General features: G+C 53.4%; 2 protein-coding genes across 3 annotated transcripts; both read right to left on the bottom strand.

The window, feature by feature from the left end:
- Positions 1-2,715: 2,715 nt before the first annotated feature.
- On the bottom strand, positions 2,716-7,578 carry ZGLP1 (zinc finger GATA like protein 1). The gene is given in 5 exon segments (XM_012436263.2): positions 2,716-2,833; positions 3,336-3,429; positions 3,771-3,877; positions 6,295-6,660; positions 7,442-7,578. Coding segments are annotated over 5 exon segments (822 nt in total).
- Positions 7,579-8,279: 701 nt separating this feature from the next.
- Positions 8,280-16,420, bottom strand: FDX2 (ferredoxin 2). 2 transcript variants are annotated; one of them, XM_012436261.3, is made up of 5 exons: positions 16,259-16,420; positions 16,115-16,166; positions 15,817-15,923; positions 8,912-8,999; positions 8,280-8,708 (listed from the first exon to the last, which is right to left on the bottom strand). In XM_012436261.3, exons 1-5 carry the CDS (start codon positions 16,398-16,400, stop codon positions 8,552-8,554), a joined length of 546 nt encoding a protein of 181 aa, XP_012291684.3. In that variant the 5' UTR covers positions 16,401-16,420; the 3' UTR covers positions 8,280-8,551. The 2 variants fall into 2 exon arrangements, with proteins under 2 accessions (XP_012291684.3, XP_012291685.3); XM_012436262.3 differs by having other exon boundaries at positions 8,545-8,671.
- Positions 16,421-17,085: the final 665 nt, after the last annotated feature.

Genomic DNA, 17,085 nt, shown 5'->3' with positions numbered 1-17,085 from the left:
TGACTTCCCAAAGTGCTGGCATTACAGGCATGAGCCCCTGTGCCTGGTCCCTAGTTTATTATTATTATTATTTTAGATGGAGTCTGTGTGGCTGAGGCTGGAGTTCAGTGGCTAGATCTCGGCTCACTGCAACCTCCTCCTTCTGGGTTCAAGCGATTCTCCTCCCTCAGCCTCCCAAGTACTTGGGACTACAGGCACTCGCCACCATACCTGGCTAAGTTTTGTATTTTTAGTAGAGATGGGTTTCACCATGTTAGCCAGGCTGGTCTCGAACTCCTGACCTCAGGGGATCGGCCTGCCTCAGCCTCCCAAAGCACTGGGACTATAGGCATCAGCCACCACACCTAGCCTCGAACTCCTGAGTTTAAGTGATCCTTACACCTCAGCCTCCCAGAGTGCTGGGATTACAGGTATGAGCCACTATACCTGGCCTAAGCAGGGGGAAGTGTCTATTTTGGACTGAGTGGTCAAGGAAGGCTTCTCTGAAGAGGTGATGTTGGGGCCAGGCCTCCCCAAGTGATTGGAAAGTGTCTGCCATGGGGAGATGTGGAGGGAGGGTATTCCAGGCCAAGGAAGGGTAAGATCAAGTAATTCAGGGATTTAAAGGCAGAGGAATCTGGACTCCAGGCCTCCCATTCAGGGCTTCCCAGGAGAGACACAGAGGATCTCATAAGGGTATGTGACTTTGTGGCTCACTCATGCCCACAGCAGGGACCATGCCCATCCTACCCACCCTTTCTTTTTGTTTTTTGAGTCTGTGTCTCCCTCTGTTACCCAGGCTGGAGTGCAGTGGTATGATCACATTTCACTGCAGTCTTGACCTCCAGGGCTCAAGAGACCCTCCCACCTCAGCATCCTGAGTAGTTGACACTTGGTAGAGACGGGGTCTCACTATGTTACCCAGGCTGGTCTCGAACTCCTAGGCTCAAGCAGTCCTCCTGCCTCAGCCTTCTGAAGTGTTGGGATTACAGGCATGAGCCACTGCGCCTGGCCCGCCACCCAGTCTTGACTCTCCTCCCTCCCTCCAAGTGCTGGTGGCCTGTGTGTCCTGCCTGCTCCGGGCTGCCTCTGACTTGTGGCTTTTGACTTCAGGCCTAGGAGACACGCTTTGGCTGGGTTAGGGAGATCTTAAAGCGGGTGGGGGACACAGCGGGGACTGAATAAGGAGAGTGACATACTGCAGGCAGGGGTTGGGTGAGAGATGAAGGACCCACTCATGTACACTGCCAGTGTGTGGCATCTATGTGTGTGGGGTTTTTTTTGTTTGTTTGTTTGTTTTGAGATGGAGTCTCGCTCTGTCACCCAGGCTGGAGTGCAGTAGCACAATCTTGGCTCCCTGCAACCTCCACCTCCCGGGTTCAAGCAATTCCCTGCCTCAGCCTCCTGAGTAGGTGGGATTACAGGTGCATGCCACCATGCCCTGCTGATTTTTGTATTTTTAGTAGAGACGGGGTTTCACCATCTTGGCCAGGCTGGTCTTGAACTCCTGACCTCATGATCCACCCGCCTCAGCCTCCCAAAGTGCTGGGATTATAGGTTATGTGTGTCACGTGTGTGTTGTGGGTGTGTCCTGTGTAGGCTGTCTGTATCTGTGTATGACTCAGCCACGTGTCAGCACATCCCTGTCGATGTGTCTGCTGATGTGTTTGTCAGCATGCATGGCTCTGTCTGCAAATGTCTGTCTTGCATGTGTCTTTTTTTTTTTTTTTTTTGAGACAGAGTCTCACTCTGTCACCCAGGCTGGAGTGCAGTGGCATGATCTCGGCTCACTGCAACCTCCGCTTCCCAGGTTCAAGCAATTCTCCTGCCTCAGCCTCCCAAGTAGCTGGGATTACAGGCCCATGCCACCACACCTGGCTGATTTTTGTATCTTTAGTAGAGACAGGGTTTCACCATGTTGGCCAGGCTGGGCTCAAACTCCCAACCTCATGTGATCTGCCCACCTCGGCCTCCCAAAGTGTTGGGATTACAGGCATGAGCCACCACACCTGACTTGTGTGTGTTTTTCTGTGTCTGCTGTATGTCTCTGGGGGTATCAGCTGTTTCCCTGCATGGGAGGTTGTGGTGAATGTGGCTAATTCCCTGTGTGGGGGGCTGCTGCCTGTGTAGAAGACTGTGTCTTGGCAGCACATGGTGTCTCAAACCTGTAATCCCAGCACTTTGGGAGGCTGAGGAGGGCAGATCGCAAGGTCAGGAGTTGAAGACCAGCCTGGCCAATATGGCGAAAACCCATCTCTACTAAAAAAATACAAAAATTACCCAGGCATGGTGGGATGCGCCTGTAGTCCCAGCTAGAACAAAAAAGACTGTGTGTCTGTGCGTGTGTATGTGTGTGTGCCCCTCACAACCCAAACGAGCAGACACCTGTCCACCTTCCCGGCTGGCGGAGGGGCACAGGAGGTGGGATTCCGAATCACAGGCTCTTTCTGAGTATCTCTCTGTACTTTATTGTCCCTGCTGTAACAATGCTCATCATTCCTGAAAACGTCTCCTGAGGGGGCCTCGGCCGAGGCTGACTGGAGAAAGGGGGCCAGTGACCCCTAGCAGGCTCTGCTGCCCGAGGCCTGGGTCTTCCCCCGGGGTCCCTGAATCTGGAGATGGCAGAGAGGAGGCAGGCCAGCTCCTTCCCCGGTCCTCCTAGGATTGCTGCTTCTGCCCATTCTCCCACTGGTGAAACTGAGGCAGAAGAAGCGGCTCAGCAGGGGGAAGGCAAGTTTAACCTTCCTGAATGGGGTCCAGGGACACTCCACATCTGCCACATAGCTTCTTGGGCTGGACATTTTTCCTGGGCACCAGCCAGCAGCTGGAGCAGCGAGTGCCATATTTCTTGTACCTAGGGTTGGGGGACAAGAAACTGCCATTTAAGATGCAGTGGGGGCCCAGAAACCACTGCAGGAAACCACCTTTCCCAAGAGGTAGGTGTTTTTTTGTTTTGTTTTGTTTTTGTTTGTCTTTTTTGAGACGGAGTCTCGCCCTGTTGCCCAGGCTGGAGTGCCATGGCATGGTCTCAGCTCACTGCAACCTCCGCCTCCCAGGTTCAAGCGATTCTCCTGCCTCCACCTCCCAAGTAGCTGGGACTATAGGCACCTGCCACCATACCTGGCTAATTTTTTGTATTTTTAGTAGAGACAGGGTTTCACCATGTTGGCCAGGCTGCTCGAACTCCTGACCTTGTGATCCACCCGCCTCGGCCTCCCAGAGTGCTGGGATCACAGGCATGAAAACCTCGCCTGGCCAGAGGTAGGAGTTTTGCTTTTTGCTTTCCCCAAACTCCACGCTGATGACACATGGACTGACTTGGGGACCTCCACCTCTCCCTCCACCATTCTAAGGACCTGATCCCACAGGCGTTGCAGAGAGGGGTCCCATCTTCAGCATCTCTCCAGAGCGGGGTCCTCTGGGTCCGACAGGAAGCACAGCGCCGGAGCCCTGAAGGGTGAGAGGTGAAAGGGCAGGGGTCAGAGGTGACACACGTGAGCTCAGGAGGCCTGTGTGGGGAGAGGCATTTTGTGGGGGTCTCTGTCAAGGCCCCACCTGGCTCTCAGCCAGCCCTGGGAGTTGCCAGCTCTAAGCTACAGCAAAAGCCAGGAAGGGAGACAGATGGCAGTGCTCCGCAGAGGAGGAAGCTGGGGGTGGGGGTGACTCAGCCCGAGTGGAGGGGGCGCTGCGACTCCTCCCGGAGGCCTCTAAATGCGGAAGCAAGATGGAGAACGGGGGGCAGGGAGAAAAGCAGGGAAGGCAGGAAATTGGCCCCCCAAAATATTTATAGCTCTTAGGCTTTCAGGACTCACCCAGGGCCTCCGTGTCTCCTGGGTGGGCTGCGGGGCCCTGAACAGCGTCTGCAGGGGGTTCCTGAGAGCGGCTACTACAGGGAAGGCTGTGGGGCAGACAAGGTATCAGCGTCGGGGGGTCCACAGCTTGCCCCTGATAGCCCCCCAAAACGAAGACTTAGTATCAAGGTATCAGGCATCCCCCAAGGAAGCAACTGACATCTGAACGGCCTGGTTTGGCCCCTCATTTGTAATATTAACATTATTATTATTATCGGAGATGGAGGCTCGCTCTGTCCCAGGCTGGAGTGCAGGGGCGCCATCTCAGCTCACTGCCACCTCCGCCTCCCAGGTTCAAGCAATTCTTGTGCCTCAGCCTCCCAAGTAGCTGGGACTACAGGTGCGCGACACCACACCCGGCTAATTGTTGTATTTTTAGTAGAGACGGGGTTTCGCCATGTTGGCCAGGCTGGTCTCAAACTCCTGACCTCTAGTGATCCACCCGCCTCAGCCTCCCAAAGTGCTGGGATTACAGGCATAAGCTACTGCGCCCAACCTAATTATTATTATTATTTGAAAAATAGTAGGCACAGGACAGCCTGCCAGCTTCCAACCCCAGTTCTCCGTGTCCTTGCTGTGTGAGTCTGGACACGTTACCTCCCACTCCAAAGACTGCCTCAGTTTCCTTGGCTTCCCAATGGTTTTTTTTTTCCTTTGAAAAATTTATTGATTGATTTTTAAAAAGAGATGGGAGCCTGGGCAACACAGGAGACCCCAATCTCTACAAACATAAAAAATTAGCCAGGGGTGGCGGGGCAGGCCTCCGCCCTCTGCTCCCAGTTACTTGGGAGGCTGAAGTGGGAGGATGTCTTGGGCCAGGGAGGTCAAGGCTGCAGTGAGCCATGATTGTGCCACTGCACTCTAGCCAGGGTGACAGAGTGAGACCCTGTCTCAAAAAAAAAAAAAAAAAAGAAAAGGCCAGGCAGGCATGGTGGCTCACGCCTGTAATCCCAGCACTTTGGGAGGCTGAGGCGGGTGGATCATGAGGTCAAGAGATAGAGACCATCCTGGTCAAAATGGCGAAACCCCGTCTCTACTAAAAATACAAAAAATTAGCTGGGCATGGTGGCGCGTGCCTGTAATCCCAGCTACTCAGGAGGCTGAGGCAGGAGAATTGCCTGAACCCAGGAGGCGGAGGTTGCGGTGAGCTGAGATCGTGCCATTGCACTCCAGCCTGGGTAACAAGAGTGAAACTCCATCTCAAAAAAAAAAAAAAGAGTTCAAGACCAGCCTGGCCAACATGGTGAAACCCTGTCTCTACTAAAAGTACAAAAATTAGCCAGGCGTGGTAGTGGGCACCTGTAATCCCAGCTACTAAGGAGGCTGAGGCAGGAGAATTGCTTGAATCCGGGAGGCAGATGTTGCAGTGAGCCGAGACTGTGCCATTGCACTCCAGCCTAAGCGACATAGTGCAACTTGATCTCAAAAATAAAAATATTTGAACTTAGGCTGGGCGTGGTGGCTCACACCTGTAATCCTAGCACTTTGGGAGGCCGAGATGGGTGGATCACCTGAGGTCAGGAGTTCAAGTCCGGCCTGGCCATCATGGAGAAACCCCATCTTTGAAAAAAAAAAAAGAAAAAAATTAAAAAAAAAAATTTGAACTTGTTTTGGTGGCATGATTTAAAGAGTCATAATTATAATTCTTTTTTTAGTGCATAAAAATTTTCTCGGGTTGTAAATAATGATAATTTTTATAATGATAATCAGTAAATAAAAATTAGAGGGGTCTCGCGATGTTGCCTAGGCTGGGCTCCTACAATCTTCCCACCTTAGCCTCTCACAGTGTTGGGATTACAGGCCTGAGCCACCACGCCCAGCTCCCCAAGGCTTTTTTTTTTTTTGACATGGATTCTCGCTCTGTCGCCCAGGCTGGAGTGCAGTGGTGCTGTCTCAGCTCGCTGAAGCCTCCACCTCCCAGATTCAAGCGATTCTCTTGCCTCAGCCTCCCGAGTAGTTGGGATTACAGGTGCATGCGACCACGCCCAGCTAATTTTTGTATTTTTAGTAGAGATGGGGTTTCACCATGTTGGCCAGGCTGGTCTCAAACTCCTGACCCCAGGTGGTCCACCCACCTTGGCCTCCGAAAATGCTGGGGTTACAGGCGTGAGCCACCGTGCCCGGCCTACCTCTTATTGTCATTACCAACAAATTGTAGCTGTTAGCATTATTGGGAAAAATCAGCGCAGCCGCAGCTGTAGCCTAAGCAGGGCCAGGCCTGCCTGATTCATAAAGAGACACCGGGTCTCACACTGGGGAAGCAGGGAGTGGGGACAGATGGCTGAGTCAGAAGCAGCAGGCCTGGATCTGGCACCAGCTCAAGGTGTCAACCAGAGACTGGGCCACGTGTAACGCAGGGCACGTGTGAGGGTCCACACTGACGCCAGAGAGCACCCCTGACTCCCACACTCGTGTTTGTGTTGTTACAGGGAGAAAGGGTGCCCTGGCCTCAGTCAGCCCCTACCTGTACGAGGGGATGATCAGCAGGCTGGCGTCTGGCTTTATCTGAAATCTCAGAGTCACCCCCTCGAACCCGGGGTCCACTTTCTCGGTGCCCCGGCAGGGGTTCAGCTGCTTCCGGGGCCTTCTCTGGGGTGGGGCAGGGGGAGTACCCGAGGGCTGCAGGCAGCAGCCCTTCTGGCTGATCCGGGTCTGTGTGTCCTTGGAACCCCTGTCCAGGGGCAGGGGGCCCTGAGTCCCCAGAGCCATCAGCTCCCAGCAAGGCCCCAGGACCTGGGTGTCCAGAGCAGGGGACTGATCCAGCCCCTCCACTGTCTCTTGGAGGAAGCGCAGAGCGGTGATGGAGTTCTGGCATGCAGGCCAGAGGGACCTGGGGACAAGGGTAGTGGGGTCACTCTTGGGGGACTCCTGGGTTCAGCCGGCTAGGATCTGGCTCTTTGCTAGCTGTGTACTCCTGGGCAGGCTACACACCCCACCTGAGGCTCAATCATTTCTAACTTTGGGTGGAAGGTTTACAAGTTGCAAAGTAACTGCAACTCACCTGGCCAACTGTGGGCCGGCCAGGCACATTCTCAGCCCTCCACATCAATCAACCCCTTACGGCACCTGTAGATCACCCAGGCCGGGACCGCCCTGGGTGACCGAGGCAGGGTTTCAAGCCTCTGGCTGCACGATTGAGAAAAAGGTTACTTTTTTAATTTGTGTTTCTTTTAGAGACCGAGCCTCACTCTGTAGCCCCGGCTGGAGTGCAGAGGCGTGAGCAAGACTCAGTGCAGCCTAGAATTCCTGGGCTCGAGCGATCCTTCCGCCTCAGCCTCCCGAGTAGCTGGGACTTACAGGCACGCACCACCACGCCGGCAGGCTTGCTATATGATTACGATTATTATCATTTTCATTCTTATTGCGTTGCCCTCCATAACCCCTGGATGACTCCTGGGGAGTGCCTACATCAGCCCCAGAGACATGGAATTGCATGGCCTCTGATCCCGGAGATGACCCCAAGTGTTTCTGGGGACCAGAACCTCTTTGTAAGTTTCAATAACTATTATAAAATTGCCACTTTTCTATCACCCCAGCAACAAGAGGTCATGACCCCCCGATCACTGGGCCAGGTGGTGAAAGGTCCGAGGAAGGGGTTTGGCCTTACGCACCTCCCACCGGTTTTCCCGCATCCTGGGGTCCTCGGCCTCTCCTGGGAGGGAGATTCTCCCAGAGGCTCCAGGTCCAGACTGGGCGACGCCAGCAGCTTCGCTGCCATTAAGGAGTTTGGCGCTGGTTTGGCCTCCATTATGCCCCAGCCCAGGCCCTTCCCTAATTTCACTCGGCCCCGCCCCGCTGAGCCCACCCGATGAAACCCACCTGGGAGGGGCGGGACCTGCGAGGTGTGGACGCTCCTGACTGAGGATGTGATGAGTTCCAGCTGAGAGCGACCAGGCTTGGCGGCGCCTTTCCTTTTTCTGGCTTCAGGTCATCTGCGTGCCAAGAGCGGCCTGGACCCCACCAAATCCCTCCGCAACTGCGGGGGCGGGGCCTCCCACACTGGCCCTCCCCCTCGGAAGTGGGGGCTCCCAGGCCTCTGCCTCAGATCCCCAGTGGGATCTCAGATCCCAGAGAGAGGAGAGCCGGGGTCCCAGCACAGCAGATGCAAGTGTGTGTTTTTTGGTTTTCGTTTTCAGACAGAGCCTCACTCTGTCGCCCAGGCTGGAGTGCAATGGCCTGATCACTGCTCCACTGCAGCCTAAATCTCCTGGGCTTAAGTGATCCTTCCATTTCAATCTCCCGAGTAGCTAGGACCACAAGCACTTACCACCACTCCACGCCAATTTTTACTTTTTTATAGAGACAGGGTCGCACCATGTCGTCCTGGATGGTCTTAAGCTCCTGGCCTCAAGTGATCCTCCCGCCTTGGCCTCCCAAAGTGCTGGGATTACAGGTGTGAGCCATGTGTAGACCCCAGATCTGTCCCCCAAGGACACTCAACATGCTGGGGCCTGTGATACTGATTTATTGCAGCTCCAATCTGAGTCCACTCCTACTCACACCCCGATTCTCAGGGGCTTGGGGAAGGCCACCCAACAAGGCACCCTGTCCCCACCAGAGCCTGGCCATGGGAACCTCTCCCAAGCAGGGGTGTTGTCCTTCTCGGGGGCTTCCACATCTCTCCTGGGACCTGTCCGAGCTCTGAGCGGGGCTGGCACGTGGCTATTCCCTCAGTCTGGGCCCTGAGGCCTTGGCAACGTCGAAAGGTCCAGGCACCCATGTCAGTGGGGCTTGGGGACATGGCCATCCACATAGAAGTTCCTGGTGATCTTGGGCAGGGTGAATTCCGCTCCTTCCAGCTCCCGCGTTAGCACGATCTGGCAGCCCAGCCGTGAGTTCTCCTGGAGGAGGGGGGCCATGTCTAGCATGTCGTCTTCCCTGGGGTGGTGACACGGGCAGTGTTAGCCGAAGGCATGCTGGTTGTGGGGTGGGGCGGGGCGGGGTGGGAGAGGCTGACTGAGCGCAGGGGGCGATGGTGGGGGAGGCAGCTCCTCTTCCAGGAGCTGGAAGTGGGGAGGACAGTGGGGGCTCTCCAGAAGTCCAAGCTGCAGCTCCCAGCCAGGCAGGGCTGCTCTACTCACCTCTCCTCGGGAGGAGGCAGGAGATCCAGGTGGTCTTCACTCACATACACATGGCAGGTGGAGCAAGCCAGGGAGGCTTCGCAGGCCCCTAGGGGCGGGAAGTGAAGGGGGTGCAGGTGAGTGGCACAGTCAGGAGGGGGCCGCTCCGTGAAGGGAAGGGCAAAGAGAAGCCCTCTCTTCCACCACGTGCCTCAAATCTCCCTCCTGGGCCTGCAGCCCCACGGCTAGCCGTTCCCCAGCTTTGTATAGGGTTTACAAAGGGATACCCAGGAGGGTGCCCCATTTCCCGGGGACTCCCCGGGAGGCTGCTCTTGGAGGATGGACCAGCTACTCAGCAGTCAGTGTGGTGGGGGAAGGAGTCAGGGATTAGGACTTTTTCTGAGACAGGGTCTCACTGTGTTGCCCAGGCTAGGGTGCTCTGGCTCCATCACAGCTTACTGCCTCGATCTCCTGGCGCAAGCAGTCCTCCCACCCCAGCCTCCTGAGTAGCTGGGACTCCAGGTGCACACCACACCACCATGCCTGGCTAATTTTGCCCAGCAGTGACAGGGTCACAGCCAGGGCTCACAGGCTGCTGGGAGCCTGCCTGGCCTTCCCCTCGCAGCTCCCTGGCAGCCAAGTCCACACTCCTTAATGGTTCTGCATCACAGCCTAAAACCTTCCAAAAGGTTTTCATACCCAGAATCAAATCCAAACTCCTCCACTTAGTCCTTCATCTCCCCCATCTCCCTCATTCATTCCTTTTCTTTTTTACCTTTTAGTTTTTTTGTTCTGTTTTTGTTGTTGTTTTTGAGACACAGTCTCACTGTCACCTGGGCTGAAGTGCAGTGGCATGATCTCCACTCACTGCAACCTCCGCCTTCCGGATTCAAGCGATTATCCTGCCTCGGCCTCCCACGTAGCTGGGATTACAGACTCCCACCACCATGACCAGCTAATTTTTGTATTTTTTAGTACAGACGGGATTTCACCATGTTGGCCAGGCTGGTCTTGAACTCCTGACCTCAGGTGATCTGCCCGCCTTGGCCTCCCAAAGTGCTGGGATTACAGGCATGAGTCATTGCACCCGGCCTTGTTTTGCTTTTTCTGTTTTCCTGCTTTGCATGAACTGTACAATTCACTCCTTGATGCAATTGGAACCCACCAAGCTCACCCCCACCACAGGGCCTTTGCACTGACGGTATCCCTGGCCTGGAGGACCTTCCTTTCTACTTTTTGTTTCCATTTTTTTTTTTGTAAATTGTTGAGAGGGAGTCATGCTCTGTCACCCAGGCTGGAGTGCAGTGGCGTGATCTCAGCTCACTGCAACCTTCACCTCCTGGGTTCAAGCAATTCTCCTGCCTCAGCTTCCTGAGTAGCTGGGATTACAGGCACCCGCCACCCTGCCTTGCTGATTGTTTTGTGTTTTTAGTAGAGACAGGGTTTCACCATGTTGTCCAGGCTGCTCTTGAACTCCTGACTTTATGTGATCTGCCTACCTCAGCTTCCCAAAGTGCTGGGCTTACAGGCTTTGATCCTGGCCTGTTTCGGTTCTTTTTTATTCTTTTTTTTTTTTTGGAGATAGGGTCTTGCTATGTTGCCCAGGCTGGCCTCCATCTCTCAAGCACTCTTCCTGCGTCAGTCTCCTGAGAAGTGGAGACCACGCCCACCACCACACCTGGCTCTTTCCTTGGCTGAACCCTTCTTGTCTTCAGGAACTCCACTCACCTGTCCTGATTCCCACATCTCCCGTGTCTTGTCCCTCTCCCTTTTACTTTCTGCATTTATCAGTCAGAAGTAACCGTCTTCCTCTCTGGCTTCCTCTCCGATGACCTGCTCCCCATCAACCTGCCCTTCTCTGTCTGCACTCAGCCTGGCATGTTACAGATACGCAAGGAACATGTGTCAGGCTGGATGCCTGTCATCCCAACCCACACCTGTCATCCCAGCACTTTGGGAGGCCCAGACGGATGGATCGCTTGAGCCCAGGAACTTGAGATCAGTCTGGGCCATATATTGAAACCCCGTCTCTACGAAAAATACAAAATAATTAGCATCTTGCTAATGCCAGGCGTTGTGGTATGCGCCTGCAGTCTCAGCTACGTGGCAGGGCCCGGGAAGGTCGAGGCTGCAGTGAGTCATGTTTACACCACTGCACCCCAGCCCAGGCAGCACAGGGACCCCGTCTCAAAAAACAGCAACAAAAAGCAGCATTTATCAGCTGGGCATGGTGGCTCATGACTACAATCCCAGCACTTTGGGAGGCTGAGACGGGAAGATCACACTTGAGGTCAGGAGTTCGAGGCCAGGAGTTCAAGACCAGGGAGGTCCTGTCTCTACAAAAAAATTAGCTGGTCATGGTGGTGCATGCCTGTGGTCCCAGCTACTTGGGAGGCTGAGGCAGCAGGATTGCTTGAGCCTGGGAGTTCGAGGCTGTACGTCGTGACTGTGCCGCTGCACTCCAGTCTGGGAAATAGAGGGAGAGCTTAAATAAAAAAAACACACACTCAAAAAAAAAAGAAGAAAAAGAAAAAAACATTTGTCCTCAGTCCACAGGAAGATGTTAAACTAAGAATTTTCCTCCTCTTTCTAGACTTGTCAGACAATGAGGGTGGATCTGGACGGCAGCCTCCTGACCTGGCATCGCCTCCCTGTTTGCTTCAACTGTCACTGCTAGGACTCTGTGACTAATCTGCCCCGTCTCTATCGCTCGGAGAGAAACTGTCTGGACCTTGAAACTCCAGTCAGTCCCTGCATGTCTCGTCAGCCCTGTTACCCACCTCGTTAGCATCCTCATCACATGAGATTGAGATAATCTAATCTAGTAATTCCAACCACTCACTCACTTCACACTGACTTCATGCCAGCTACTAAAAACTACTAGACACTGTTTAATCTTCACAGCAACCCAGTGAGATCGGAATTAAATTATCCAATTGTACAGACGAGGAGACAGAGGCCCAAAGAGGCTAAGTCCCTTTCTCAGTGTTATGTATCTGGTAAGAGGCAAACTTTGAACACAAGCCACTTACCTCTTTTTTTTTTTTTTGAGACAGTCTCACTGTGTCAACCAGGCTGAAGTTCAGTGGTACAATCTTGGCTCGCTGCAACCTCTGCTTTCCCAGCCCAAGTGATTGTCCTGCTTCAGCCTCCCAAGCTGCAATTACAGGCGTGCGCCACTATACCCAGCTAATACTTGTATTTTTAGTAGCGACAGGATTTCACCATTTTGACCAGCCTGGTCTTGACCTCAGGTGATCTGAGCATCTCCACCTCCCAAAGTGCTGGAATTACAGGCATGAGTAATTCATGCCTGAGCAGGCCATTTACCTCCAAAACTCACATTCTGGCCAGGCACGGTGGTTCATGCCTGTAATCCCAACACTTTGGGAGGCTGAGGCAGGCAGATTACCTGAGGTCAGGAGTTTGAGACCTGCCTAGGCAACATGGCAAAACCCTGTCTGTATTAAAACTACAAAAAAAATTAGCCAGGTGTGGTGACGGGAGCCTGTAATCCCAGCTACTCGGAAGACTAAGGCAGGAGAATCACTTGAACCCAGGAGGTGGAGGTTGCAGTGAGCTAAGATTATGCCATTGCACTCCAGCCTGGGGGACAGAGCAAGACTCTGTCTCAAATCAATCAATCAATCAATCTCACATTCCAATCTCTGTCCTAGACTGCAGGCCACTAGATTCCAGAACAGAACTTTAGGTAGGCCTTTCATAACCCCTCCCAACATCTCTTCCCCTTTAATGATAAAATAAAGGTCCCTGATATATTCACCCTAAAAGCAAACCCTGTATATTTTCTTCCAGACCACGCTTCCCAAGTTGCTCATGACATAATTATCTATTTACCTGTGGAATTTTTGTCCCTATTAGGCTGAAATTGGTGTGAGATGACAGAGGCCTGCTGCCTGACGCCAAGTAGGTATTCATAGAAAGGCAGCACAGATGAGTGGCTAAAATGGGCGGGTGAACCTAGTATTGTCACTCACTTGACCTTAGACCAGGTCTACTTAACCTGGGGTTTAGTTTCCTCATCTATAATATGGAATAACAGTCTCTACTACTGAATAAAGTTGTCATGAAGATTCAATCAGTGAATATGCATTAACATGCTTAAAGAAACACATATATATTTTTTTGAGACAGTCTTGCTCTGTCGTCCAGCCTGGAGTGCAGTGGTGCCATCTTGGCTCACTGCAACCTCCGCCTCCCAAGTTCAAGTGATTCTCATGCCTGAGTAGCTGGGATTATATGCATGTGACACCACGCCAAGCTAACTTTTGTGTTTTTCGTAGGGACAGGGTTTCACCATGTTGGCCGGCTGGTCTCGAACTCCTGTCCTCAAGTGATTCACCTGCCTTGGCCTCCCAAAGTATTGGGATTACAGGCATGAGCCACTGTGCCTGGACAATAAATTTTTTTTTTTTTTTTTTTTTTTTTGAGACGGAGTTTCGCTCTTGTTACCCAGGCGAGTGCAATGGCGCGATCTCGGCTCACCGCAACCTCTGCCTCCTGGGTTCAGGCAATTCTCCTGCCTCAGCCTCCTGAGTAGCTGGGATTACAGGCACACGCCACCATGCCCAGCTAATTTTTTGTATTAGTAGAGACGGGGTTTCACTATGTTGACCAGGATGGTCTCGATCTCTTGACCTCGTGATCCACCCGCCTCGGCCTCCCAAAGTGCTGGGATTACAGGCTTGAGCCACCGCGCCCGGCCGACAATAAATTTTTATTATTATTTTTCTCTCAATGAATGATCAAACACCTGTTACATCCCGACAGGCTACAGATAAGCATGAACAAGAACATGGGTCTCCAGTCTCACTAGGGAACAGATGACAAAGAAGGAAAGAAAACAGCCTGGCATTGTGGCTTGTGCCTGTAATCCCAACTACTTGGGAGGATCGCTTGAACCCAGGAGTTCAAGGCTGCAGTGAGCCTTGGTGACACAGCAAGGCTCTGACTCTCTCTCTCTCTTTTTGTTTTGGAGATAGAGTCTCACTCTGTTGCCAGGCTGGAATGCAGTGGTGCAATCTTGGCTCACTGCAACCTTCGCCTTCCAAGTTCAAGTGATTCTCCTGCCTCAGCCTCCAGAAGGCTCTGTCTCAAAACAGTTGGCTGGGTGAGGTGGCTCACGCCTGTAATCCCAACACTCTGGGAGGCCGAGGTGGGCAGGTCAAGAGATTGAGACCATCCTGGCCAATGTGGTGACATCTCGTCCCTCTTTTTTTTTTCCTTTTTGAGATGGAGTCTTGCTCTGTTGCCAGGCTGGAGTGCGGTGGCGCAATCTCGGCTCACTGCAGCCTCTGCCTCCTGGGTTCAAGCGATTCTTCCGCCTCAGCCTGCCGAGTAGCTGGGACTACAGGTGCGTGCCACCATGCCCAGCTAATTTTTTGTATTTTTAGTAGAGACAGGGTTTCATCATGTTGGCCAGGATAGTCTCGATCTTTTGACCTTGTGATCCGCCTGCCTCTGCCTCCCAAAGTGCTGGGATTACAGGCGTGAGCCACCGCGCCCAACACCTCATCTCTACTAAAAATACAAAAATTAGCTGGGTGTGGTGTTGTGTGCCTATAGTCCCAGCTACTTGGGAGGCTGAGACAGGAGAATTGCTTGAACCCAAGAGGCGTAGGTTGTAGTGAGCTGAGATCACGCCACTGCACTCCAGTCTGGGTGACAGAGCAGGAATCCATCTCAAAAAAAAAAAAAAGTGAGAGGTGCTGTATATCATATCACACTGATAAGACAGAGTGACTGGGGGGCATGGGTACTTCAGCTGGGCTGAGGGGAATGGGATTGTTAGGGACATGGCACTTACACTGAGGTCTAAAGGATGAGAAAGAGCCAGAATGTTTGCTGGGAAAGCACTTTAGACAGCAGGAACAGCAAATCCAAAGGCCCTGAGGCAGGAATGAGCTTGGCTGTTTGAACTATAAGAAAGCCAGTGTGGGCCGGGTGCGGTAGCTCACGCCTGTAATCCCAGCACTTTGGGAGGCCAAGGCGAGTGGATCACCTGTCAGGAGTTTGAGACCACAACATGGTGAAACTCCATCTCTACTAAAAGTACAAAAATTAGTGGGGTTTGGTGGTGGGTGCCTGTAATCCCAGCTACTCGGGAGGCTGAGGCAGGAGAATCGCTTAACCTGGGAGGTGGAGGTTGCTGTGAGCTGAGGTGCTGTGAGCCATCACACTCCAGCCTGGGCAACAAGAGTGAAACTCCATCTCAAAACAACAAAAAAACAACAACAAAAAGAAAGTCAATGTAGCTAGAATACAGGGAGGCAGGGGCAAGAGAACACAAATTCCAGGGAGGCGTCCTAGTGACCTCTAATAAATGCTTAATAAATAAGAGCTGGGCTACTCAGGAGGCTGAGGCAGGAGAATCGCTTGAACTCCCAGAGCCTCTGCTGTCACCCCCTTGTTTCTATTTTTTATTATTTTTAAGACGGGGTTTCACCATGTTGGTCAGGCTGGTCTTGAACTCCCGACCTCTGGTGATCCGCCTGCCTTGGCCTCCAAAGTGTTTGGATTACAGGCGTGAGCCATCAGGCCCGGCCTGTCACCCCCTTGTTGAAGATGAATTCTTGAAATCTGCCTGCCTGCACCAGGCCAGAGCCCTGGAGCTGGCCTCCTTTCAGCCCAGTGCCAGAAACCAGCACTCCATTCAGAGGCAGAGGTTGCAGTGAGCTCAGATCGCGCCATTGCACTCCAGCACGGGCGACGGAGCGAGACGCCATCTCAAATAAATGAATAAATAAATAAATAAATAAATAAGATGGGCAACGGATGAGGCCGCAGGGAGAGGTTTGGATTTTAGTCCATATTTGGTCGGAAAAGCCATGAAGAGACACACCTGATTTGTGTTTTTTTGGACAAATGGATAAAGACCTCCTTAATTTCCCGTGCCCGGTTCCTACCTTCCAGGTCCACCCCGTGGCGCTGGGCCAGGTGGAGAACATTGTCCCCGACTCTGCCGCTCACTGGGATTCGCTGGCCTGAGCGGTCTACGAACACCACGTTCACCCTGGGGACAGATGGAGGTGCAAATGCCGAACTGGATGATGGGAGAGTTAGGAAGTCGGGGTTGAGGCTTGACGGACAGGGACTGAATAGGGCGAAGTAGAAGGGGGACCTCGAGATGAAGCTACAGGGCAAGATGGGGACCGGAGGAGTTTCGTGGAATGACGAATGAGGGACTTGGCCCCCTACACTCACACGTCCCCGGGACGCTCGGGGCAGCTTGCCTCCTCTCCTGCCGGGCGGGAGCCTGGAAAACACGGTTGGGTGAGCGGCTGCACCGAGCCCCACCCCGCCGGCATCTGATGGGTTAATGCCGCCCGCTCCGGGCGCCCCAAGTACCTGTCGCCTGAAATTTTCTGGTTGTTGCCGGCGCCACCGCATCCCCAGACCCCGAAGTGCCCCCAGGTCTATTCCACCAGGTGCCTCTAGCAGCCTGCAGAACCCTGGTTCTCACGCCGCCCCGGGCCATGGAGGCGGCCATGACATGCGTCACGTGACCCGGCGACTGAGCATGCGCCCTACCGGACACGCGAGCAAAGGGCTCCTAATTACCAGAATATAAGCGCAGCTGTTTGCTTAATGCCTGCGGTCACCGTAAGGGAAGAGCAGAGCGAGATACAACGCAGGTAATCCTGCGGGGCCATCCCAAACCTCCCACTCAAACCCACTGTTTGTTCCAAGAACCAGCCAGCTTTGATTTCTTTAAAACCATTTACTTACAAACTTTAATTCAGCAAAGGTCCATGTGGGGAGATTGGGGCTGGGGGGGAAAAAAATCCCCGTGGAGTGGATGTGGGTCCCCAGAGTCAGGGGAGGGAAGCTGGTGGCCCAGTTGGCCTGCGGCAGGGCCCCGGGTCACCTCAGGTCGACAGGTCCTGCTGGTGGACAGGCCCAGAGCTTATCTGCATGGAGTGCTGGTTTCTGGCACTGGGCTGAAAGGAGGCCAGCTCCAGGGCTCTGGCCTGGGGCAGGCAGGCAGATTTCAAGAATTCATCTTCAACAAGGGGGTGACAGCAGAGGCTCCGAGAGATGGGTACAATGCTGGAATTCCACAGACAGCCGTCAGGGGGACTGGCAGAGAAAGCCCATCTCTGCGCCGAGTCCCGGGCAGGAAGGGGTGATGGAGCTGGTTCACCAAGATGAAGCCTTTGGCCTTCTACTGTCCC

This window comes from Aotus nancymaae, unplaced genomic scaffold (assembly GCF_030222135.1).
Source record: "Aotus nancymaae isolate 86718 unplaced genomic scaffold, 86718_ANA_hifiasm-v0.15.2.pri h1tg000028l, whole genome shotgun sequence".
Lineage (NCBI taxonomy): Eukaryota > Metazoa > Chordata > Mammalia > Primates > Aotidae > Aotus > Aotus nancymaae.
Note: the sequence above shows the minus strand (reverse complement) of the source record. Positions and strands in the feature narration are given on the sequence as shown.